The sequence below is a fragment of the Corvus hawaiiensis genome, chromosome 2 (genome assembly GCF_020740725.1).
Source record: "Corvus hawaiiensis isolate bCorHaw1 chromosome 2, bCorHaw1.pri.cur, whole genome shotgun sequence".
Taxonomy (NCBI): Eukaryota; Metazoa; Chordata; class Aves; order Passeriformes; family Corvidae; genus Corvus; species Corvus hawaiiensis.
The window spans coordinates 25,098,078-25,123,788 of NC_063214.1; the positions used below are offsets into that span (position 1 = coordinate 25,098,078).

The window sequence follows — 25,711 nt, forward strand, 5'->3', positions numbered from 1 at the left end:
AGTTTTTCATTCTCCTTTGTGGCAGTAACAAGACTCTACTTCCTTCACCTGCTCTGGACATGATCCTCGGCCCCACCAGCAGCTCAAGGTCGAGGACTGAGCCTTCATCACCCATCACTGCCCAGGCTAGAAAACACTTTCTGGAGGGTGGTGTTAGACTCCCTGGCCAAGGTACATCCCTCTGTTTTGCCTCAGAGGAGGATGGGAAAACAGAGTGAAGAAGTCCTACTGCAGTTTCTCCTCTGGGCCATCAGTCAAATCTAGCAAAGGGGAGTCGGAGCTGCTGCCAGAACCAGAGGCTGCAAACTGGATGCTTTCATGGGGCTTGGGAACTAACAGGTCACCGTTTGTTCATGATGGTGCTGTGAGGCACAGCGAGACCAACAGGCTGTGCAAACCTCCCCACTCCCATTCAGCTGCCCCTGGTCCACAGCTCTGCAGGTTTGGGAATGGGCAGGAGTGAAAAATTAGCGCTGTTCATGCCAGGGCCTAGCAGAGTTGGGTAAATGAGGTAAACAGAAGTGTGTAAAGAGAGAAAACCTTCACGGCCTAACACCTGTCTGCAAACAGCCCTTTCCAGCAGCACCTGGCACTTTGCTGCAGGCTGGGAGAGAAATTACAGTGCTGGAGCAGAGCTTTTGGCTTTTGGAATTGGGGGGAAATTCCAGTAAAATGGAGTGGATGTCTTGAGGGGAGAGAGAACGAAGTTGATGCGAGCATCAGGACCGTGGGAGGCAAGACAGGGAAACGGTCGGCACGGGGATGCTGAGACGGATAGTGGGTCTGTCCACATGACACCGAGCGCTGCTCACACAAACATACCTATTGCAGTAGTCACGCTGGCTACCACTAGCCATGGGGCGGCACAAGCAGGTCACGGAGCACGAGGTTGGCCGCCCTCGCGTTTACTCACCTTCTCGGGCCGGTTTGGCCACAGACGTGGGGTTTTGTGCTGCCTCAGCTGCCAGGAGCACCCAAGAGAGGCGGCTCGTTCCCAGCCGGGCATCCCGCCGGCAGCAGCGGGATAGGGACCGGCGATGGGCTCAGCCGCGGGAGCGCGGGGCTAGCGGGCTGCGGCGGCGGGGCCAGGTCAGCCGGGGCCGCCGGGGGGCTGTGCCGGGGGTCCCGCTCTCCCGGCTCCGGCACCGGGGGCGTTCTGGGGAGGGGTCGATGCTGCTGTTGCCTGGAGGAGGCGCCGGCGTGAAACGGGGTCCAGCCCTGCCGGGACAGCCCCGGCCCGCGGGTTTTTTCCCCGCTGCCGAGAAGTTTTGTCCCGGGTCAGACGGGAGCGGGGCCGGCGCCACCGCCCCGGCGGGAGGAGCGCGGCCGCCGGGCCCCTCCCGCCGCCCGCCTCCGCCGGGCCGGGCCGGGCCGAGCCGGGGCGCTGCGGGGCGGCCGCCGGCGCCGAGCTCCGCGTCCCGCGGCGGCTGCGGGGCTGCTCCCGCCGGGCTCCCGCAGGTTTCCGCAGGCTGGCACCCCGCGCACGGGTGCCGTCCCCGCAGGTGGGTCGGGGGCTCCGCCGGGCGCGGTGTGGGGAGAGAGGGGCCGGCAGCCGTGGCTGGGGCTGTGAGCGGGATGGCTGAGACGAGGGCGCCCGGGCTACCTCCCGAGTTGCTTTCCTGCCCTGGCGCTCTTCGCTTTGGTGGTTTTGCTCCCCGTGCCCCTTTCCGCACAGCCTGCGCGGTGCCGCCGGCGAGACCCCAGCGCAGCGAGGCCGCGGGATGCGCTGGCAGCCCCGAGTGCTCCCGCCTGCGGCACGGAGCCGTGGGCTGGGCGCGCTTTAGGGGGATGCAGCGCGCCTCGTTCGCCCTTCGCTGCTTGGCTGTGCCCGGAGTGCGCCCCTGAGCTGGAAACGGGGCGGGCTTGGGCCGGTGTTTTGTAGCTCTCCAGAAAGTACCGTCCTGAAGGCTCCAAGCAGCCCCGGGAAGGCGCCTGTGGGAGCGGGAGCCTACCGGCACCTCGCGATGGGAAAGGGCTGCCTTGCAGGATGCAAAGATGTGAATGAAGCTGCAGCTCTAGGTCAGTTTTTTCTAACCAAACTGCTGTTACCTGGGCGAGCCGTGTGCTTTTCGGAGTTCAAACTGGGGAGAAGAAAAGTTGCAACCAGCTCCACGGTGCAGCAACCTGCTGGGTGTAGAGGGAGAGAGAGGGACCCGTGTGGCCTGGGTTCACAGGCACGAGAGCCCCCCAGGAAACGCTCCAGGACCCAGCTTGTTTGCTTCTCCTTGGCTGCCAGAGTTGAGCATGACACAATTCCCAGGGGCTTGGTCACCTCTCAGGGAGGGGTGGCTCATGGACCCAGAGCTGGATTTTCCGCTGCCCCACAGGTGCTCTGCATGCTGAGAGGGGCAGGGAGGAGGCCAAGGGAACCAGATCCCGGGTAACCGGGAGCTGCCAGTGTTGAGTTGCAGCTGGCATTTCTAATGCGTCCTTGGCGCAGCTGCTGCATCGCCTCACCCACCTGCTGCCGGGCACTGGATGTGCCACTCTCATTGCCGACCCTGTGCTGACACAGTTCACAAGTAGCACTTTCCACACAGGTTTGGTTGTGCCTCCAGTTTTGGAACTGCCCCTCTCCACCCCTGCGTAAGCCTCACCGCTGTCTGCAGGGAGCTGGGCTGGCAGACCTCGTGTTAACCTTGATGTGGCCTTGCCCCTTGGTGGGGGGCTTGTTTTGCCCAGCAAAGAGATGAGAAGCCTGAGCAGGGCACCACTGGGTGCAGTTTGGCAGCCTGTGGTACCTGGGAGGGAAGCCAGAGAAGCTGTGGACATCTCTGGCTTTCAGAGCCTTAAGTCAAATCTGTCTCCTAGGGGAAAATATTCCCTGCTGCTTGGTCATCAGGGGTAAGGTGAAAGAGCTGCAGTGCTCTGTTTTCCTGCCTCTTTAAGGACTAAATGTGTCACTTGATTTCCAAAATCCTGCCAAATTTAAAAGGAAAAAAGTTAAATAGAGAAAAAACATGCTGACCTTGTTAGGGCTAGAAGCTGTCCCCATGCTTGGGGCTGTGTGGCTTTGCAGCCCGGCCATCCTAGCCCTGTGTGTGAAAGCACAGGTGTGCTGGTGCTGCGAGGGGATGGTGTCTGATTGCATGGAGGAGCAGCTGTAGCTTTCTGCCAGCTTTGGAAATGGAGAGCTCTTGAAGGCATATGCTTAATGTGAAACATAACTTTATGGAAATATTCCTTCTGAGGCCTCTTCCTCTGCATTTGATAGCTCGGCAGCAAACAGCTTCAGTGGAGGTGAGCTTCTGCTTTTAATTAAGTCATACACACCTCAACCACAAGGTAGATCTCCCTTGTAAATCAAAGTACTAAATCATCAGGCTTTTTTACTTCTTATTCATGATGGCTCTCTAAAGATGGTACAGTTAAGACAGAAAAAAATTGCAGGCTACACCTTCCTGTAAGGCTGTTTAGCATGTTCCTGTTCATTAGGCTGGTGCAAACACCTGGAAGGCAGAGGGAGCTGATGGAAGAAGGGATGTTGGAGCCTCCAGCAGCAGTGCTTGGGGCTGAGCTGTGCTTCAGAGCAGCATATTGGGGCACATGCCCAAAGGAGAAAGTAGCAGCCTGGGAAATGGCCTGGGAAAAGGCAGCTTCCTGAAGCAGGTCATGCATGTGGATGGATGGGAGCAGGTATAAAGGCAGCAGAGGCACCGGGAATGGGCACAGAGCTCTGAGAGCTGGTAATGCTGCACCAGTCACAGCACCTTGAACAGCGTCCTGGTGGAAAAGTGTGAGTGTCACACAGCCACAGTGGCGTCCTGCAGCATCCTTGTCCTGTGACAAGGTGCCAGCCTCCCTGGGGCAGGGATTCAGGATTGACCAGCCCCGCAGACAGAGGGGCTCACGGTTTGCCTGCAGCAACTACCAGGGCAATTGTGAAGCAGATGCAGGGGGATTTTTGCACACCTCCAGCCTTTCTTCTCTTTGGCTGTGTCTGGCAGTGTGGCAGGCAGGAGCTGGGTTTCTGTGGGCATGGGGCATGGTGGCCATACAGTTTGGCCCTGCAGCCAGCCCTGGCCACTTCTGCCTCTTTGTGGTGAAGGGGCAGTTCAGCATGAAATTGGCCATGTGTTTCTGGAGAGGCAGCCCCTGCCACCTCACTTTCAGGTCATCTGCCACATGGCCAGCCCTTGGAATGGAGACCTTCCTGACCCAGCGCTTGGGAACTAACAGGGAGGTTGTCCATAGAGGCAGAAAAACACCTTACAGGTGTGGTCTCCCACTAATAAATGAAATGACTGATTAAGTTGTTATGGAGCAATGAAAACCCAGGATTTTCCCCAAAGTGGTGAAAAGCCTCTGCATGTCCTTACTGTCCATGCAGCACCCCAGCACCCATCTGCAGGCAGAGGCTTGGGCACGGGGAGGGCATGGGAGAGCAGCACCGCTCCTTCTCAGAGCGGTGCTTGGGGCGTGTCCCCTGCCTGTTTCTGCGGGAGGCAGCTGTGCCCTCCTTGGCCCCAAGTGGTGAGGCTGCTGTCTTGCAGCAGAGATCCCACTGCCTCGCTCACTGACTGCAGGAAGGTGAGCTTCCACCAGCATGAAGGATGGTGGGGTCCCAACCCCTGGACTTCCAGCCACTTCGGGGAGGTAGAAGGAGGTTTATGCTCATTTCATCCATGTGCTGCTCAGCAGCTGCTACAGCTGGACACGAGGGAGGGCTCAGGTCTCTGAGTGGCACAAAGTCGCTCCTGGGCAGCTCCAGGGATTTGGTTTAGCTCCCCATCAGCTCTGGTCAAATTGGCCTCATCTGCAGCCTGCTCCCTGTGCCTCTTGGTATTCCCACCTAATTTCCCTTCCTTTGAGCGTCTCCAATCTAGTCTGTCTCTGTTTCTCACATGCCTATCATTGCACAGCAATTATGGTTAGAGAGTTAAAAGCCTTATCACCTCCTTAGTTGGAGAAGTGTGAGTCAGCTCCTCGCAGGACTGTGTGGTGGATCAAAAAAACCAATGATTTTTTTTTAATAGAGGTTTCCTTCATTCAAAATGTAAACTACAGAACTGAAAAAAGCCATGTGGGTATTTAACCTGCATTTATAAAGTTAAAAAGTCTAGAGGCAGAGCTAAATGTGCCAGCCTCGTGCCATCCTCCCAAGCTGAGGCAGCTACAGCGGACAGATGTGCAGCGAGATCAACATTCAGAAGTTATTTCCTATGTGGTCTTGGGACATGCTTTCCAAAATGGTAGGAGGCTTGAAAATCACACTTAGCTTCAGTCAACACAAAATTTCAGGTTTGAGAGTCACACGGTGAGCTCCCCATGCATCCAGAGACAGAGGCACCTTGTCCTGCATCTCCCTCCTTTGTGTGCAGCAGGTCCTGCAGCTCCTGGTGGTAGTCCTCCATACCCTGGATGGGAATCACCGAGTGGGAGCATGGGCAGGGACACTGCCTGGGTGGGAAGATGAGCCCATTTGGGCTCTGTGATGTGCTCCATCATGTGCCTGTGCACTGAGCTTTCTGTCTATCTGTGAGGTATGAAGATATCTGAGGGGCCTGGAAGTGGTTCTGGAAATCCCAGGGACAAGACCAGAATGAAGCACAAGCACAGGACAGTCCCTGAGAAGAAGGGTGACAATTTTGTAGCTCCCCAGTGTTCCTGGGGATTGAGCCTTTGTAACCCAGGTTTTAGGATGATGTGATAGGTAGGGTTTCTTTGTTTTCTTTCTTTTTCCTTTTGTGTTTGCAGGGGAAAGCATGAGAATGTAGGTGCTGAAGTTTTAAATATAAATTTAAAATAATCTTCAGATATGCTGTGTGTTTTAACTCACAGTTTTTAAGTAGCTTCATCGCGGGGGGTATTGCAGTAAGTCTGTGACTTTTTTTGATCACCTTGGGGATGGCAATATTGCAGGTTTCTCAGGCCAAACAAGAAGGGATCTTGTTGGACAAGAAGAGCAGAAGGAAAAAGCAGGAGCCTGTCTCGGAAGTGCCAGATTTCTGAATTGCACAACCCCATCCCGTGGTGTTCACGTTGCCAGAACAGTTATCCGGATGATTTTCCGCTGTCAGTGTGCAGCCCCGTGTCCTGTCAGCCGAGCCTGCTCCTCACCAGCAGACCTCCACCTCCCACCAGGAGTGGCAGTAGCAGCACAGCCCATCGTGGCTGAGCCGAGGTCTCCTGCTCCTTTCCTGAAACAGCACCAATGTCTCTGCCCTTTGCAGATTGCTCCTTCTCCCCAGCTGTTCTCCTCTGCCTCTGGCCACACAGCCACTTTCCCAAAAGTTCTTAGCAGATGTTTCTCCAGATGTGCTCCTTGCAGACGGGTACATGTACCATTTCTCTGTCTGGGCTGGTATGACCGGACAGGATTGCAGAGCTCATGAAGACTGGCACATTTCTGAATGCAGCTGTTCTGCTGTCTGTGATTTGACATCTTCAGTTTTCCACTTTTGATTCCCCAAGTAGTGCTGTCACCTTTGGGAAGAAGCCTGTCTTTCAACACTACATCAAAATGAACCTGTTGGGGTGAAAAGTTCATTCTGCCCACTCTGGGTCTATACATGCTGTGCCAATTTTTCAGCTTCTTTAAAGGGTTTTTTCCTGGTTTTTTCAAAAGAAAGGTTTTGAAGGGAAGAAGAAACTTTGAGAGAATCAAGATGCATTTAGATGATGTCAACTGCATCTATTTAGAGGGCTATTTATCAGTTAGTCTACAGTTTCTCAGCACTGTTAGATATTGGACTCAGTGATCTTGGAGGTGTTTTCCAACCTTAGTATTCTATGATTCTGTATCTATCCCTGGAAGTGTTCAACAAACGTGTAGATGCGGTGCTTAAGGACATGATTTAGTGGAGGGGTTGCAAGTGCTGGGTTAATTGTTGGACTCGATGATCTTAGAGCTCTTTTCCAACCTAAATGGTTTTAGGGTAAGTATTCCTGGGTCTTGACAGATCTAAAGAAACAGGTTTTCCAGGCCTGGAGATCAACCATTGAGGTGGCCACAAATTGCTTTTATCCAAATACTGGTTTTAGCAGTCAGTGCTTCCCTTTTATCTTAGAAGATGATGGTGCTAATATTTTTCATGTGGTCTAGTCACTTGTTTCCTATCAACATGTGGCTTTTTGGATCATGTCCACGTGCAAGCTGATGGATGTATTTGGCCTCTGTGGCCAAATACTCTCCACCATGTCCCAGGCAGCCAGAAGGTGCAAGGCCACAGAGACTGAGGGCAGCAAGGGGAGAGCAAGGCAAGCAGAGGTGTCAGGTTCCTTCCAATCCAAGCCGTTCTGTGATTCTGCTCTGGAAGTGATCCACTGGAAGTGGTTGGCATTTCGGTCTTAAAAAAACCCCAAAAAACCAAACCCCACAAGTCTCTGCTCTCAACAGACCCTCACATTTTAAGGATTGGGGTGTTACCTGTTGTTGTCTGTCCCCACAACCATTGCCCAACTCACCCTGAGGGTCAGTGACCCCCACCAAAGTGCTGATCCCCCCTGGATCCTCCCTAGGCCATAGAGAAGCATTCCTGCCAGCTCTCACAAGAGGCAGGAGCTGGGCTGGAAATGCCTGTTGCCTTTCAGCGACAACTGCACTGGTGCTTGCTTTGTTGCATACTAATGAATGCTAATTGGCTGTGGCTTGTTATCAACATTGTGTGGGAGCTGTTTGCAGAATGCCAGGGTGGGGGTTGGGGAGACCCACCTTCTGCCTTCCTCCGAGGGGTGGCCTCTTGGGTGGATGAGGGCTGAGCTGATGCTCCTTGTGGTGACATCTCCATTTGTGAGCCATGGGAAGGCTGTGCCTGCTGGCCTCATGCCAGCCTTGGTAGTGGTGCACCTGCCAGGTGTGTTCCCCCTCTGACATGGCAGAAGGTTACAAGGAATTATAGGGGTTTTTGTCTTTAAACCCACCTGGGGGCATGGGGAGGAGCTGAGCCCCATGGAGGCTGGGCAGTGCTCACTTTCAAGTCTTCTCAGCATCTAAGGTTCAGTGCCCCTCTCCTACCTCCATCCCCACCCAGCCCCTCCACATTGTCCATTGGTCTCTTTGAACTCTTCAGCTGGAGCCTGTCTCCTACTCTCCACTGTGCTTCCAGCATTGTAGCAATCCTGGCATTCACTGCAGCAGCTGGATATCTCCTGCAGCCATGCCTCTTTTCCCATCACTCACCCTGAGCTATTGAGGGCATGAAAACCCCCAGAAGATGATCCTGCTGGAGGGGGGAAACACCACCACAGTTTGCTACAAGCTGGAGGGAGGGAGACTTGATGGGCCTGGGTGGCTTCAGCACTCTTGAAAAACACCTCTTTACACACCGTGTGTGTAAAATCTTCAGTCTGGCTGATGTGTGATACTGTGGTTGCAGGACACAGTGAGCTGATCTCACTCTGGGAAAAGTTCTGGCAGGGGCAGGACGGTGCCCGGACCCACAGTACATGAAGGCTTCTGCCAGCAGGAGAGCTGGGGTTATTGCTTCAGAGGTGGGTCTGCTAATTTTGGACAAGTAGCCCACTGACCTTGATGTCCTTGGGCTGGGACTTGTAAGCAATTTCTCTAAAGCTGAAAAATCAGTCTACACTTGAGCTGAGAACACCACCTGTAGCTCTTCTGGCATTTGAATCCCGATTACGCCCTGTGACAAACATCGAGTTTCAGACCAGGTCCTGGTGACCGTGCTTCTTTTTAATTTACTCTTTCTTTGCTCACATAATGACAGGAGTTTTTCCAAAGAAAGGACTTGTAAGGTGAGGGCATCAAATTGTCAGGAGCAGTGACAGGGAAGGATGGAGCACCAGCCAGGTGCAGGGGATGCTCCACCAGGGAGCAGCCCCGAGGAGCATGATAGGGATAATTTTTCCCTCCCACCTGTTGTTAGGAGCAAATAGGGAGCGAGCTGTTGCACTTCCTCAGCTGCTAACGACGATGGGAGACTTGCTTATGGTCGTGTGCTGGAAGCTAATTAAACCTGGTGACAATGGTAATTGAGTAAGGATGCTTGAGGATAAGTATGACCTCATGTCTAAAATGGTAATGAGGCCTATTAAAATCCACACCAAAAAAAGAAATGAAAGGGGGAGCAGAGGAAAGGTGGTGCAAAGGGAGCAGGAGCAGGCGGGGACAATACCTGGCAGCCAGAGCACTGGGAGGGAGGGGGAGCACGGAGGTGTCAGGCTTCTAAATGTCCTTAATAAACAGCCAGCTCTTCAGGTAGCCAGGCTGCACCTCGGGCCAAGTCAGCCAAAACACTGGGCTCAAGCACCTTCCCCTCAGCTCACCCAGGCCTGGGTGTAGGTCCTGTTAAGCGATGGCAACACTTGTTGCTGTTTGTTGTTGTCTTCACTCGCTGATCCTTTGCTGGAAGAAGGGGACGTTCCATGAAACCAGCAGTTGCTGCCAGTGCAAGGAGGGTACTTGCAAAATGACCCTGAAATTGCTCCAGCACAGGAAAATGCATTGGCAAAGGAAAGCTGCAGCGGGTTCAGGGTGCCATGCTCTTTCTTGGACCAGCACAGCACCTCATTTCAGCTCCCAGCTGGGATACAGGGGCTGGGACCACTGTGACCCTCCACACGGGTTGTTTTGCAGGGTGGTGTAGCAGTGCTGGGGATGCCACCGTGCTCCATGGGAGCCCAGGTCCCGAGTTGAGTCTCCTGCTGCAGAGGACACCCCGAGGGACATTGGGAGGGGTCGCTCCCTGTCCTGACCCTGGATGTGCATCACATCAGTTTTGGTAAGCTCAGCCCCGGGCTGCTGGACCCTTCCCTGCGCCCACTGACGGGGGGGATATGGGGTGTGCCAAAAGTTTCTTCCCCCTGGAGAAAGCCAACTCTCATCCTTCCAGCAGGGCAAAGGTGCGGCTGGATGACGGCTGAGGATGTGCTATGGAGCTGGGATTCAACTGCTCTGAGCTCTGTGATGGCAGCTCCCATTTTGGCAGCCAGGAGCAGCAGCAGCGGGCGCTGCAGGAGCTCTGCACTGTGACAGTGGTATGTATGGATGCAGCAGGATGTATGGATGCAGGGGAGCACTCTGGGGCTTGAGGTTTGCTCTGCAGAAGTAGATTTGGGGGAGGGATGAAGAGGGGGTTGCAGCTGCCAAGTAATCCCAGTCCTGCTGAAGGCAGCACACTGTCACCTCCTGGTTGGCCTCCAAGAAAAGCCCAGTCTAGGTGACACCCAGCAGTTATCCAGAAGGTGAGACAGCATCCACAACAACCAAGTCATGTCAAGCAGCCCTCCCATGTGTCGGCCAGCTGCTTAGGATTGACCTGAGATCGCTCCATCTGCCCATGACCTTTCCTGTCCCCTTTAACTTCAAAGTGCTTTTCAAATATGAAGAGAGCAGGATTTAATTAAAAGTCATCATCTATAATAAATGGGACCTCCCCCCCTCCACTAGTAAGCCAGTAGAAATGACACTGGGATGCACTCAGTTGCAGCTGGCACCACGTGAGGCTGCTGGATGGAGCGGCAAGGCTTGGCCCACTCTGCTCTCCATCACGTCCTGCATGACCATGGGCCTTTAATTAAAAGACTGTAAGCTGCTTGGCTCCTCTGGCTCTGGCAGCTGGCTTACAATTAATATTCCCCCTGCCAGGACCAGGATTTACTCTGCTCAGCAGCCAGCAAAGCGCTCCATCAACTTCAAGTAGCATCAACATCCAAGGAAACAGCAGTCAGGTGGGAGGGTGTGTGGGAAAGGAAAAGTGGAGATCATAGGGGTGTTTCTGATCCCTGGGTGGTTGCTGGGAATAGGGTGCAGTAACACTTTTGACAGCAGCCAGAGGTGAAAAGATTTTGTTGGTGGATGCATCTGGGAGAGAAGTGCAGAAGCCCCAGAACGCTGAGTTTGCCCTGCTCACCTCACTGGCAAAAACCAGGTGTTACCCTTGGGCCCGAGCAGGCAGGACACAGAAATAGAATGTCATTACAGCCTTGTACCAGCCCTGTCAGCTCCAGTCAGGGGGAGGGTGGGCCTGATCTGTGCTGAATGATGGGGTTTCTACAGAGAGTCCTGGTGTAAGTGGGAGACTGACCTGACTGACCATCTCCACCATCTGGTGTACTCTTCATTTCCCAGAGAAGCAAAAGAGTCCCCAGGGAATAGCAAGAGGGAAGAGGAGGTGGGAAGCAGTTTGCAGGAGGCAGATGAGTATCCCCCAGGGATCCTTCCATGCTGCTGCAAAGCGAGGCTGAGATGTGCATGCAGCTGTATCCCAGCAGCAGCAGCTCTCAGCTGGATGTCTCTCCCAGGCAGGGGGTTGCCTTTCCCAGTTGCCCTGTGTCCTGGCACCAGCACGTGAGCCGCCAGGAGCCTGTGGATCAGCCATGCTCGTGTGGCAGTGACACGTTTTTGTTTCAAGAATTACATGTTGGCTTTAATTCTCCAATCTGTGCATTGTTCTTGTTCGCCCAGAGGAGATGAAGCCTGGCTGGGGAAGAGGGAGATGAGGCATTGACTCTAAACAAATGCCTTTCTTCTGCCTGAAGATTTATTTCTAGCAAGGTTGGAAGCAGAAACAGCTCAGACCTTGAAGTAAAAATTGGAAGTTTGGGGCCGTGTCAACTGTCAGGAAAAGTAGTTTTCTGCAATAGAAATTGGATACAGAAATACCTGAGAAAGGACTCAGCACCAGAGAAGTTAGTGAGGAGGTGTGTGATCCCAGCTCAAACCCCATTCTCCTCCCTCCCCCTTAAAGGGGATGTGCCAGCACTTTAATAAAAGTGATGCTTTTTTTAAGGAAAAAAAAAAAGTCAGTAACCCACACATGCACACCCTGTTAAAAACGCTGGAGCATTTTAGATCAGCAGTGGAAGTAGGTTTCTTGTTTCACATAGGATCGTTTTATCCGTTTTATGTTAATAAGGAGATAGCAGAGAATATTTTTAAATGGAGATTTAAACCCATAAGGTGGCTTGTGTGCAAGGAGAGAGGTGCCTCCATCATACCCACTTTGGGAGTGTCCCTCAAAAGCCGGTTCTCAGCTGATGTGTGCCTGGGACCAAGTTAGTTTCCAGCTGGGAGATGGGTGGAGCCCAGCTCGGTGTGTCACTGCCTCTGAAAAACGCTGTCACACTCCCTTTGCTGTGCTCCTGCCCCGACTGGCAGCTCTGCTGCTGGCTCCCAGTCACGTCCGCCAGCTGGTCACTTGTCTGCTGCAGGGAGGGGTAAGGGTGGGAGCCAAGAAGCATCTAAAGAAGCATGATGCCAACTGGGGGACCAAGGGAGAAAAAAACCTTTCTCCAAAGGTTTCTTTCCACAAGACAGTGGGGAACCATTGCCCATGTTCCTGTGTCCCAGAGCCAGGGCTGCCTGAGGTTTATGAATCGCTTGTACAGCGTCATTGTGGATTTGGCTAGTTGGCCGTAAGAAGAGGGTCCTGGACTGCTGTGTCCTCCTGAGCACTCAGCAAGGGACAGAGCCCATGTCCTGGCCACACACATCTCAGTGGCCCTACCTGTAGGACTTGGTCTGGTGCTGGAGTGTCTTCTTACCAGGAGCTGTGGTTTCTAGCTGAGCAGGATAACTGTGGGAGTGATCATGCTGGAGTAGGGACCTTCTTTGTTGAGAGCCCCACCAATGTCCTTTTCTCCCTTATCCCTCTTGCCTCCCGCAGACATCTTTTGACCGCAGTGTGAAGAGCTCCCCATCCTTCTCTGCTGGTCTCCTGGGAGTTGTGTGGACATTCCTGACTGGAGGAGTCCTGCTAGCACTCTTCTTTCTCATCTTCACAATTCGCTTCAGGAAAAACAGGTAAGGGCATCCCTCTTCTGGGAGATTCCCCTGAGCTGGAGTAGCAGAGTCAGGCTCCTTCAGGAGCAGGCTCTGAGCTGATGACCAGCTAAGGATCAGGAGGGTACAAGCCTGAAGAAGCAGCACGGGGCAAACAAGGGTAATGCCAGGGGTGTTGCAGCTTTCTCCATCACACAAAGTTTTGATCACTGGTGGAGACAGTCCTGTTTGGACTGCTCCTTTCCTCCCCAAGGCAGGGAGCTGTAGACAGGATGAGAGGAAATAGCTTCAGGAAATGCATCAGGGGAGGTTCAGGTTGGACACCAGGAATAATTTTTTCACTGAAAGTGTTGTCAAGCACTGGAACAGGCTGCCCAGGGAAGTGGTGGAGTAGCCATCTCTGGAAGTGTTCAAAACAGGATGTGGCACTTAGTGCTGTGGTTTGGTTCCCATGGTGGTGTTTGGTCAAAGGTTGCACTTGATGGTCTTGGAGGTCTTTTCCAACCTTAATGATTCTCTGACTCTATGGGTGCCCTCTGGTGTGACACAGACAGTGATGCATGGTCTCATCCTGGAAGTGCTACTCCATAAAACCATCAACAGGAGTGGGCAAAAAGAGAGCTCATTTCCTTTGCTGTTCCACATGCTTGAGAGCATCGCTCTGAGCAGCACAGCTCCATAGCAAAGTCATCATACTCCCCACAGTGCACCATGTCCTTCTGCTGTTGGGCCACTCATACTTTGAAGATATTGATAACCCTTTTTGATCTTGGTGGTTGCTCATATTGGTGGGGAACATGATCTCCATTGGTGAGAGAAGCTGGTGAAGTACAAACATTTTTTGGTGCTGATCAGTCTGCACAAAGTAGATAAAATGTCTTGCTCCCCTGAAGGCAGCATAAATCCAGCAGAAGGTTCAGCAATTCCTCATAGCTCAATCTGTCTCAGCCAGTGCTGGGCCTTCCTCAGCAATTCTGGGTCTCGGCTGCCTCTTTGCCACCTTCTCCTCAGCTTCATTGGTCCCTTGGTATCTCAACTGCTTCCTCCCCCAGGGATACATCCCTCTGCCAGGCTTTACCTTTGCTCTCCATGTGCCATTGTTTTGCACAGAGGCATACATCTGAGTGCAGCCTGGACTGATGTTGTTTGAGTTCTCTGGTTGCTTAAAGGAATTTAATGCTCCTTACAGCCACTGTGCAGTCGGGAGGGTCCTGCCCATAAGGGTTTGTGTTGAGAGCCGTGTGCCTGCTGCAGTGCATGACCTGCATCCCAGTCTGAAGCACCTCATTTACTGAGTGGTGTTCAGTGGCCACCTGAGCTGATGTTCTCAGAATGGGCTGTACTGAGTGTGCGTTATTTATTTGCTCTGCAGTAAATAAATACTGGTCTGCCTCCTGAATCTGGGAGGGCAGAGGAGACCTTTCTCAGCTGCAGCTGAGACCATGAGCTGGTGAATACCTTTCTCCAAGGGCTGAGACGTGGTGAGGAAGGCAGGGAGGGGGAGAGACAGGTTGAACCCCAGGCTTAGAGACTGCAAGACAGCAAGCCAGGAAGGAGCTCAAGGAGAGAGAAAAGTAATGACCTGGCAGCAGATGGAAGGGGCAGAGCTATTGGGGGGGATGGCAGGAGGTACAGCTTTCACTCAGTGGGCTTGCTGGGAAAAGGTGACAGGTCATGAGAGATCAGTGGGTTGATTCTCCCCTCCCTGAATACAGTTACAGGATTATGAGTGATGGGGTGAAATTACAGAGGGGACACTGTAACCTGAACGTTGCTGGCAGCTTCCTGAAGTTGAGACTGTGCTGAGTGTGGAGGTATCTCCTCAGAGGAAGGAGCAGTGGGAACGGCCTGTTCCTGGGGACATACATAGTTCTTGCACCCAAAGCTTACTGCTGGGGACAATCACCCTGGGCTTCATTGGTGTGGTTTTCCACTTCTGCCCCTCTGCAGCAGAAGTGTTGCCATAGGGCTAAATGAATACTTTAAGGATTGTGAAGCACTCCAGCAAGAAAGGGGAGAGGATGGGGCCACGGAGCAATGGCTGAACTTTTGGAGCAGTGGTGAACAGCTCAGGCTGGGGGTGGACAGTGTGTCAGCATCCCTTATGACCAACATTATCCCTGTAAGGGGACCTCGCCCCTGTGCTGCCAGGTCATAACACTCAGTAACTGTCATCATCTTCCCTGCTTTGTTTCCTGGAGGATTGTGAAGATGTCCAGCCCCAATCTCAACATTGTGACCCTGCTGGGCAGTGGCCTGACTTACACAAGTGCTTACCTCTTTGGGATTCCAGAGCAGAGCCTGCCGTCTGGAGACTCAATGGAAAAGCTTATTCAGGTGAGCGGGGGTTTTGCTGGGATGGGCACCTTGACGCGTGTCCAGGCCTGTTTGTACGTGCTCTCTCCCAGCCAGTGTCACCTGTACAGGCTCCGTCCCAGCCCAGCCTGTCACCACCTCGCTGCTCAGCTGGGCTGTGGCTTTCGCCTACGCAAAAGGCAACCAGACGCTTTCCGTCTGAATGGCCTTCGCTGTTCTGCAAACCACATCTGCACCGAGGAAGGGATTCGAGACAGGTCCCCGGGGAGAGGTCCTGCAGGCAGGCAGGCTGCTGGGCTTGTAAAAGTGCAGCAGGGAGAGGGGAGCCCAAAGGGAGATGAGATCCCCCCCACAGCCACCACTGCCCGACACAGCACAGGTGCTTTGAGGCTGTGGGTGAGTTTTTTGGCTGCAGAGCAAATCTTCATCAAAACACTCACCTGTGTGATGAACCCCCATGTTCTGACCTGAGGCAGCCACCCTGCCAGACTGAGTGGGTGTGCACCCATGTGGGGGAGTGGGACATGGGACAGAGCACACCCTGCATCCTGCTCAGCCGGTGGGCTGAGGGTAATTAACAGAGGTGCCAGCAAGGGATTTATTGGTGCTGGGACCTTCTGTGCCCCTGCTGCTCACTAGCTGTCTGTCTCTCCCTGCCTGCTCCTCCAGTGAGAGTCTCTAGGGATGGGGAGGAAAAGTTAGGCAGCAGGCATGCCTACAAGAAAAATCCATGCCTTTGAATTTATTTCACCCTGTGGTCAGCTTCCTGATATCTGATACCACCCTCCACAAGTCAGAAGACTGTAGACATGTCCCCACCCATCCTCATTGCATCCCAGGGTGGGAGGGTGGGAGGTGTCCCTGCCAGCCCCTTTCAGCCCCCCTGCTCTGACCCCTGGCAGGTGAGGCTCTGCCTGCTGTGCGTGGGGACCTCCCTGGTGTTTGGTCCTGTCCTGGGGAAAAGCTGGCGGCTCTACAAGGTGTTCACCCAGAGGGTGCCGGACAAGCGGGTGGTGAGTACGCAGCACCCGGGGCGGGAAGGGACCATGGCAAACTTTCCAAGGAGGGCAAACACCAGCAAGTCCCAAACCAGTGTGGGATACAGATAAAACTGGCCCACGACAGGGACGGATGCCACAATGACAGCTCTAGTTTCACACCTGTCTGGGCATGGGCCCCTCATTTATTCCTGCACAATGAGGCAGGAGCTTTTCCACTCTACAGGCAAGTGGGTTCCCCAGTGAGTCCCAGCCCCATCACTGAGCAGTGTTCTCATTTTACATTGGCCACATGCCTTCATTACGCTACACACCAGTGTTTGTGTTCAGGTCTGGGCTGATTGTTTTTGTGGGATGAAAATAAACCAGGTGTCCTCAAAAGCATCTGATGTAGGGCCGTCCCCAGATGCATTTGATCTCCTCTTGAAGGCAGGAAGGGAGCGCTGGGTACTCCTCTGCAGCACTTAAGGAAGGGGATTCAGCAGCTGGGAGGGAAATGGGAAATTCGAGCACGTAACAGTGCACTTACAACTTTCAGTGGTCACTTTCCAGCAGTGAAAAGGTCTCAGGTGAAAGATGGGACAAGAGGGTTTGCAGCAGAACTGGGTACCAGCAAGGACTCCTGTTCCACACTGGGATCTGTGTTTAACTTGCAAAATGATAATCCTACCAGGTTTTTTTCTCCACCCTTTTTGTTTCTTCTGGTGATGTGGGCATAAGGGATGATAGCCTTGTTTTGGAAAAACTGTTTTCTGTCATAGCATTTACCTGCTACCCACACCATCAGGCAGGGTTTATATCTGGCCCCAAGCCTGATTAGGTCTCCAGGAATTTGGGAGTTGAACACAGAGATCCTGTGGCCAACTCAAATGTAGGTGCTGGGCACCTCTCTGGGGGAAGTAGTAGGATGGACATGTCACTTGAAAGAAACAATAGGAAGGGACCCAAAGGGATGGAGGTAATTGGTGTCCATTTGTTCCCCACAGTAACCTTTACTTTCTTGTGTGTTTGCAGATTATCAAAGACCTGCAGTTGCTGGCGATGGTGGCAGCGTTGGTGCTGGCAGACGCTGTCTTGCTCTTGACATGGGTGTTCTCTGACCCAGTGCAGTGCTTCCGAAGCCTCAGCGTCTCACTGCGGGTAAAAGGCTGAGGAGGGGCGGTGCAGGGTTTGCTGCGTCCTGAACTCTGCGGACAAAGCTGGTGGGTGGCCAGGCATTTGGAGGTCGTCTTTGAAAAACAACAGAAAGGAAAACTAGGCAGAAAACCTTCTGGGCACTCTGGATTTGGTTTATGTCTGGTCTATTACATAGGTGAGGGTCCACTGCAAAATTTCCAGGTCTGTGCAGATCACCTGCATGACACAGGAGAGCTCCAAGGCATCTGCAGATGCTTTAGAGAAATGTTTAACCAGCCCTGCTGGCAGCAGAAGGCCAAAATCTTTTTGCTTGAACCTTCTGCCCCTCTAGCACCAGCCTTGACCTCTCCTTTCAGAAATTTACAGAGGAGACCAGCTTAAATGCATCTTCCCGTCAGTCTGTGCCAGGCTGCAGCCTTCACTTCTGCCTTTCCCTTGCCTTGTAGGCGACAGAGAAAGGCATGACGTGCTCCGTGAGCCGGGTGCAGTCCTGCGCATCACTCTATTCCGATCTTTGGCTCGTTCTCATTTTAGGGTTTAAGGTATGTAGCCTCTTGACTGATTCTTGCATTGTGTCTCACTTCCTCCCTGTCTTTCAGCCTAAACTGTTTAGCAGCACTTGTCATTTCACTGCCTGCCCAAGCTACATGCCTACTGCAGATCCCAGCTACTCCTGTTCATCTCGTAAGCCCCCCCATTTCCAGTCCTTCCCATCTTGGGAAGGGTGAAAGCCCTGCTAGCTGCTTTTTGCCTGCCTCCTTTATGTACACTGTGCACATACATTCTCTCTAGTTCTCTCCTGGCAACCCCCTGAGGTTCATCCATCTCACTCCTTGAAACCCACATCTTGCTGTTTTTGTGTCACACTCCTTCCCTAAAGACTCCAGTGAATGACCACTGCAAAGGCGCACCAGGTGGCTCAGCCCCTGAGTCCTGTGACTTCAAACCAAAGAGGTGCTGATGACAAGTGCTTGGTCCCCACCTTTACAGGATGCTTATCAGCTTAATTACATCTCTGAGGTGCACTTTCACTGGTGAATCTCTGCACACGGCCACTCTTATTCCAGCAGTGTTAGTTATACTGATGTAACTACGTAGGTATAATTATGGCTGTAATTTTCTGTGGTCTCATGTGTCTCTGGTATGGCAGAGGCTGGACACATTTCAGAAAGCTGATGTTGATGAAGCTTGTGAGATCACAGCCTTTTTTTGGGAATGGCTTCATCTCTGCGTGCAGCACAGGCACTTCCTTTGTGATTCACTGTAATGTAATACTGACCATCTACCCAGAATCATAGGAAAAAGAGCAGAAGGGACCTCACAACACAGCCAAGTCCTCTCCTCTACATTTAATTTCAAAGACATGAATCTAGACTGTCCTTAAAAGTCCTTTGGTGTTAGGGAATGTAGGCATTACCTGGGCTTTTAGTGCTGTGTCTCCACCTCTGATTTTGTCTGCAGTTTGTGTTAGGGTTTAGACAGGTAATGTCTTTGCCTGCAGCCCTTACAAAATCCTTTTGGAAGTAAAACATCCCCATTATCAGTTCCAGGTAATCTTTTTTAGTGTTGCATTGAATCTGGCCCTGTTCCTTCCTACTTACTGGGGGTCACAGAGTACTTCCTTGGTGGTTTCTCTGGAGTTAGTCTGGATTTACACTAATGTGAGAGGAGGCTTTATCTCTCTGCGTACATAGCACGTCTTAGCATCCACGGCATTTATGTGCTCAGCCCTTTGGGAAGACAGTGTATTATCCTGGTTTTACTGGCACAGAGCAATGAACAGAAATGACTTGCCAAGGACATGCCTGGAATTAGGAGCAAAGTCCTCTGCTCAAGTTCAAAACAAACAAACAAACCAACCACTTATTCCTGTGCTTACTGAGAGTCCTAGTTTATGTTGTCTGTGTCCCAGATAGACTGTATGAATTTAAATGGGACTTTGGTGCTGGTTTTTTCCTGCTCAGGGATTAGGGGTTGGCTTGCCTTTGGGCTGTTTGGAGGTGCCCTGTGGTGGACAAGGTTATGGTCCAGTGCAGATTCTACAAAGCAGGGTCAGGCACCAGCCTGGTTCACAGCAAGGCAGGTTTCGCTCTTAAAACCCCACCTTGAGAATTCATGCTGCTCTGAAGTTGGGAGTCTCACCAGAAATCTGGACATGAACCTCTCTTGCCTGTGTCCCTCCAGACCTTAGCCCTGGCAGTGGCCATCACAGTCATCAAGCAGCCACAGCACAGAGGAGTTCAGAAGGGTTGAAAAAACATCTGCATCTCATGTCACAAAGCAGTTCTTGATGCCCAAATAACAATGACTCTTAATAAAAGGCTGACACTTACTGGGTAGCACAGGAATAATGTAGGTCGTATTCCCTGTATTCCAGGTCCTTGGAGGAGATGGGACTTTGTTAGATGGTGTTTCCAAATGATCCTGAAGGCAGACCATGCTCTGCACTATGGAGGCAGACAAAAAATACTTGGTGTTTCCTGCTAGTGTCACCTAGGGAAGGAGAGGCTCATCCTTCTGGGCAGTTTTATCCTGAGCACACTGGAAAAATGCATGCATGAGACCCTTGAGGAGCAGGGTGGTGAGACAGCCTGCTCTGAAACAACTGGTCTGCTTGGGGGGAGGGAGAGCCTCTGTGTACAGAGCACTTCTGTAGTGCCTTTCCCTGCTGCTGGAGTCAGGAAACAGCAAAGGGAAGGGAGAAGAATTGCACCTGGTAGTTTCCTGGATTATTGCTATTTAAAGAGGCACCAAGTACATCCTCTTCCCTCCAGTCTAAACCTCCATTTCTCCTTGCCGTCTTCTTTGAATTTCTTCTGGATATCCTTCATATCCTTCCTGCTCCTTCAGAGGTGTGTATTGCTCCTTGATGGCACCCACGGCAGCAGCCCTGCAGAGACCTCTGCCTCCTGTCTGCCTTTGCTTCTCCTGCTCCAGGCTGCCCAAGGGGTGGTTTTCACAATTTCTCCCAGCCGTGCCCTGCTCTGTGGCAGCACCTGCTGAGCTGACTCTTGGCTCTTCATGCCTGTTGGTTGGGACCCCCCGTGCCCACCAGCACCTTCCCTCCTGCCCTGTGTCCCCAGCCCCTCTCCTGGCCTGCAGCAGCTTGCCAGGCGTTTGCCGCGGCGTCACCACCGCGCACTCCAGGTCTGCATTATAGATCAAAGAGCATTAATTAGGATTGTGCTGAGTGTATCTGAGCTCACCAGGCTTGGTGTGAGGTGGGGGTTGACACCATCAGGCTGTAATTTTCCACTCTCTGGAAACCTCTTTTTTCTGCTTCCAGAGTATCCTCCTGCTATATGGGACCTACTTGGCCGGTCTGACCAACAACGTCAGCTCCTCACCAGTCAACCAGTCCTTGACACTCATCGTTGGGGTCAACCTTGTTTTCCTGGCTGCTGGCACCATCTGCTTAGTTCACCGTTTCTTCCGTACTTGGCATAATTTGTTGTTTGGTTTTACTTCCGGAGGCATCTTTGTGTGTACGACCACAATCAACTGCTTCATCTTTGTCCCACAGGTATGCTGCCACCTCTGTCCTGTCACTTGGCTGGAAATGGGCACCTTTTCGGAGTTTAGCAACATCAGCTGTGTGGGTCAATGCACTCTCTTTCCTGCTTTTTCCCCCAAATGTTTGGACTCACCTGTACAGCTCATTCTCCAAGCCCCACCCCACCCCACCCTGGTGGTTCTGCTTCCCCAAGCAAGTTCCCTGAGTCTCAAAGAATCACAGAATTGTTTGTATTGGAAGGGACCTAAAGATCGTCTAGTTCCAACAGCCCTGCTGTGGGCAAGGAAGCTTCTACTAGACCAGGTTGCTTGAAGTGCCATCCAGCCTGACCATAAATATTTCCAGGGACTGAGCCATCCACAACTTCCCTGGGCAAGCCTGTTCCAGTGTCTCACCACTCTCATAGTGAAGAATTTCTTCCTTATATCTAATCTAAACCTACCCTCTTTCAGTTTAAAGCCATTCTCCCTTGTCCTAGCACTGTGTCCTTGTAAAAAATCCATCTCCAGCTTTCTTGTCCCTTGTTGCTTTTATGTCCTGGAAAGTCTCCAAGGAGTGCAGCACTGCTGCTCAGAAACCCTCCTGCAGGAACGTGCCACAGGTGACAGCCATGCAGACAGCACACATGAGGCGAGGCAGCCACTGGCCCCCTCCTCCTGCTCCATGCGGGTGGTGGGATCTGTCCTTGGTGCAGTTGTCCTCAAACCTCACATGCACACTCCCACCATGAGCTTCTGCCCCTGGCAGGGATGGAGCTGGGCACAGGCCATCCAGATGGCCCAGCCACTCTCAGAGGAGACTTCTTTGCTGCTGGTGGTCCCCAGGGGAGGCTGTCCTCCTCTGCACTTTTGGAGAAGGAAGCTGGGTTTTGCCACAAGCGAGGAGGAGGAAGAGGCGGAGGTGTTTAAAGGAAGCCTTTTGTGGTGAGGTGAGGCACTTCTGCTTCCTGTGTCCTCCAGGAGCAGCCTGGTGTGCCTGGCCACCACGTTAGTGGGAATAATGCTCCCATTGTTAGAGGGAGAGGAAACAGTTATTTACTCAGTTGAATGTTTGGAGGGATGTTTGGGCTCAAGGACATGAGGAGAGAAAGGGAGGAAGAGGTGAAGCTGATGAAGGAGCACATCTGTGCAAGGGAGGGCTCAGGGGATCTCAGCAATGTATATAAATATCGATGGGGGTGGAATAGGGAAGGGGAGCGAGGCTCTTCTCAGTGGTATCCACTGACAGGACAGGGGACAATGGGCACAAACTGAAACACAGGAAATTCTATTTAAACATAAGGAAAAGGCTGGAGTTTTTTCTGTGAAAGTTGTAAAGCACTGGAGCAGAATGCCCAGAGAGGTTGTGGAGTCTCCATCCTTGGAGATACTCAAGGCCCAGTTAGACACGGTTGTGAGCAGACTGCTCTATCTGACACTGCTTGAGCAGGGCAGTTGGGATGAATTCCAGAGGTCCCCTCCTGCCTCAATTGAGGCAGTGTAACTGCAGAGCCCCAACCCCTAGATGAGCAGCCTTTGGGAGCAAGGATCCAAATCCCCTCTGGTGAGCACCAAGCCTGCTAGTGATGCTCTGCCAAGCTCCAGGTCTTCTGTACTGAGGGTGGAGAAGCTGATGAGCTGTACTTGCACTCTGCCTGTACCATTTTTCTGTGGGAGCTTGAGGCCCTTGAACATTTTATTTAACTTGGATCTTTTAATTCATTACCTTGTTTTTCCTAATGGGCTTTCTTTTCAGTGGCTCATCTGAGATCAATAAACAGCTGGAGCTGGGCTGCACAAGTCTTCCAGGGAAATACTAGATGAAAAAACAGATACTAAACATTGCTCCTTTTCAGCTTGTCACCAGTGATTCGGGGATAAGGGGGCATGCGTGACACTGTCTTTGTCTGTCATGGAGTCAGGGAGTGGGGAGAAGAGGGAGGGGGCTTTTAGAGTGTGCTCAGCAGTCTCAGTGCAGCCAGGCACTGACCCTCTCTGCATTAAAAGCTGGAGCTAGGAACAGGGTAGGGCTCAGATGGGTGGGAGGCTCCAAGTGACACTGCAGCCCCTCGCCCAGCCATCTCTTGCTGCCTGTCTCTGCTCCCTGTCACACCCTGCCTTTGTCTCCCCCTCTCCATCCCTTTGTCTCCTTCGCGCTTGAGCTGTGCTGCCTCCCGCTGTGTCGGCTGGGGCTCTGTGGATAACACCCTCTTCTACTCCCCAGCTCAAGCAGTGGAAAGCTTTTGAAGAAGAAAGCCAAACCACGAGCCACATGGCAAAATATTTCACCAGCCCAAGCAGGAGCTGCCGCTCGGTGTACAGCGAGGAGCAGCTCTACCAGCTCATAGGGGAGAAAAACTCCATGAAGCGGCTGCTCACCGAGGTACAGGGCTCTGCCAGCCCCCCTCCTCCAGCTTCTCCCCTTCCCTTTTGTGGGCTGAAGGCTTTGCAGGGTGGGAAGCCCTTCTTTATACCCCTGTCCACACTGTCCTCACCAGCCCCTTCCTTCCTGAGGGGAAGAACTGCTTTGTTTTGTCACACTCCAAAGCACCAAAATTTAGGCATTATCTGGAGGGCTTGAAAAAATTATGCAGGGAGGAGTGCAAGAGAGCCCGGTTCCCACAGCCTTGTCAAACATGGTTAATTTACAGGGGAGACGCTCTGTTTCAGAAAAGCCCCCAGCCTCCTGCTCCCTCACCTGCACTGCACAGGCAGAACCACCCCAGCCTGTAGAGCTGCCTGCCCAGTGAGCCCCTTCCCACAGCCACGTCTGGGGGGCTGCAGGGGAGGCTGAGGTCACACATGCTGCTGGTGTGGCTCTTGCCATGCAGAAAGGGGTGAGTTGTTTTCTGGCAGTGCCTGCTTCTAAATTGGCAGCGTTTTTGTCCCCCCTGCCCGCCCCACACTTGACAGGCTTGTTTGTTTGACACAGAAAAATGCCGTGATCGAAAGCCTGCAGGAGCAAGTGAGCAGCGCCAAGGAGAAGCTGATGAGGCTGATGTCTGCAGAGAGCGGCTGCGACCCCCGTGCGCTGCCAGCAGCTCCCTGCACCTGGAGCTCAGGGCAGCCTGGGGATGCACCGGGGGACTGCTGCACCCCGGATCCAGAGAGGGATGGGTGGCAGCCCCCCTGCTTGCTGGGTACATCACCACTTGGCAGCAATGCTCAGGCCCTCCAGAAACATGCAACCCAGGAGCCTGTTTGCTCTCAGGTGCTGCTTTTTAATACAGGGGACAGCACTGAACGTGGCATGAAAGATGTCCAGGAGTGTGGGACACCTGCAGTGCAGGGGCAGCCTCCGGAGCAGCTGCCAGGCTGGGACAACTCAGCTGGTGTAGCCTGGGAGTCGTCCCCCAAAGTCAGCTATGTAAACAGTGAGAAGCTGTGGGAAATCTTGCGAGAGTTAAGCCTGGATGGCAAAAACTACAGCCCAGCCTTATCTGCAGGACCCCCACTTGGCAACCGGGGCACCTCAGGCAAACAGGGAGAAACACGGGTGGGCCAGGAGGGCTACCCAGGCATCCACACACCCCTCAGCCCCTACCTGGCAAGGCATCGTTGGAGGATCCCGTTGCCTCCTGCCTCCACACGCTTCCCTGGACATATATCCCCTCGTGCCAGCTGCAGGGTGAAGGAGGTGGGCAGTTGGGGCCATGGAGAGTCAGCACATAACTCCCTGGGAATGGGAGGGGAGATGGCTGGCAGAGGGCCCCTTCACCCCCCAGCACCATCCCCTCCAGCCATGCCAAGGGAGGCCTGCCTTCAGCCAGAGGGGTGGCTGGGGTGGCCAGAGTCCCAGGGTGCTTCATCGTGCATCTCGCAGGAGCAGCGGCAGTGGCAGGGCACCCCGAGGGGACCCGCTGAGCCCTCGCTGCGCTCACTGTACTATTACCCAGACTCCGACTCCAGCAGCAGCAGCAGCTCTGAGGAGATGTTTCATGGCTGCCACCGACCCTGCTGCGAGGTTTGCTTCCAGAGCCCACACGGCTCCCTGGACAGCAGCAGCACGGACACGGACACAGAGCCCAGTGACTGTGAGGATCAGCAGACAGAGCACCGTGGCGGGCCCCAGCCTGTGGTGAATTTCAAAGACGATCTGAAACCCACCTTCGTGTGACTGGGAGCATCCCTGCACCAAAAGCAAGTGCCCTCCCACCCCCAAAACACTGCGTGTTTTTTCAGCAATGCTAAAGCCACACATCCCTCTGAGGAATGTGCCTTGTTCTGGAATGTGGGGATCAGGAATAAACCTTGCCTCGTTCTGGTTTGCAGTGTCAGCCCCAGCCTGGTCAGCTGTGACTGCAGGCTGAGTTTGGCTGAGAGGGGGTTGGCAGCACTCAGGGAGGTGGTGGTGGCTTTGTCCTGGCTACTCTGGGCAGCTGCCTGTGTCCCACAGATAGCCAGCACTTCTGTCCATCCTGGTGCTAGCAGTGGAGAGCCCAGGGCTGGGGGGTCTGTGAGAGCCCAAACTTCATCTCCTCAGAGAGCTTTCCCTGTAAGACTTGGGTGACAGGCACTGGCAGGAAGCAGTATCCTGCCTCAGAAACAACCATTGCTTCTTGCACACCACTCCATACACACCGACTGAGGACTCCTTCCCCCGAGGCTGCCCATGCAGAGTGTCCCACTGGCATCACCCCCAGCTGGGGATGGGCAATGGATGCCAGAAGTGGATGTAGGCTGCCACTCACCTGGGGCATGCTGCTCCCAGGCAAAGCAAACTTTTGGGTTTTGGTGGGTTTTTTGTAGCATCTGAATGAGAAAATGGAGTCCAAAGGTGATATCCGTGGAGGTGTCTTCGCATTTTGTGTAGTTCAGGTGCATGGTTGTAGGTGGGACTCAGGTCAGAGCTGAGGGGAAAGACAAGCTAGCCATTGTAAAGAAGGATCTGAAAAGGGTTTCTTTTTTTACTTTGATTTCTGGGTCTTGTGCCCTTCTGTATGTCTTTGTATGGATGATGTAGTCTGAAATAAGGTTTGTTTAAATTAATATGCTCTGTTTATTTTTTATCTTAGAAATACCAAGAACAGTAAATCCAGTGTGTGTGCCTTTTTGGGGATATTTATCATGGCATTTGAGCTTA

The 25,711-nt window shown here is 53.0% G+C and overlaps 1 protein-coding gene across 3 annotated transcripts; it reads left to right on the plus strand.

Moving 5' to 3' along the window:
- The first annotated feature begins 1,400 nt into the window (after window positions 1–1,400).
- GPR156 (G protein-coupled receptor 156) lies at window positions 1,401–25,666 on the plus strand. 3 transcript variants are annotated; one of them, XM_048295515.1, is made up of 12 exons: window positions 1,401–1,502; window positions 8,319–8,433; window positions 9,539–9,683; window positions 9,795–9,939; window positions 12,570–12,706; window positions 14,887–15,022; window positions 15,904–16,014; window positions 17,014–17,139; window positions 17,583–17,678; window positions 20,423–20,659; window positions 22,853–23,011; window positions 23,561–25,666. In XM_048295515.1, the coding sequence occupies exons 4-12, from the start codon at window positions 9,835–9,837 to the stop codon at window positions 24,743–24,745; spliced, it is 2,292 nt and encodes a 763-aa protein (XP_048151472.1). In that variant the 5' UTR covers window positions 1,401–1,502; window positions 8,319–8,433; window positions 9,539–9,683; window positions 9,795–9,834; the 3' UTR covers window positions 24,746–25,666. The 3 variants fall into 3 exon arrangements, with proteins under 3 accessions (XP_048151472.1, XP_048151471.1, XP_048151473.1); XM_048295514.1 differs by lacking the exon at window positions 8,319–8,433; XM_048295516.1 differs by lacking the exon at window positions 8,319–8,433 and having other exon boundaries at window positions 9,798–9,939.
- The last annotated feature ends 45 nt before the right edge of the window (window positions 25,667–25,711 follow it).

Coding starts and splice junctions, on each gene's coding strand:
- GPR156 (XM_048295515.1), top strand. CDS start 9,835: ATGGAGCTGGGATTCAACTGCTCTGAGCTCTGTGATGGCAGCTCCCAT. Junction 15,023..15,903: donor CAATGGAAAAGCTTATTCAG/GTGAGCGGGGGT, acceptor GACCCCTGGCAG/GTGAGGCTCTGCCTGCTGTG. Junction 17,140..17,582: donor GCCTCAGCGTCTCACTGCGG/GTAAAAGGCTGA, acceptor CTTGCCTTGTAG/GCGACAGAGAAAGGCATGAC.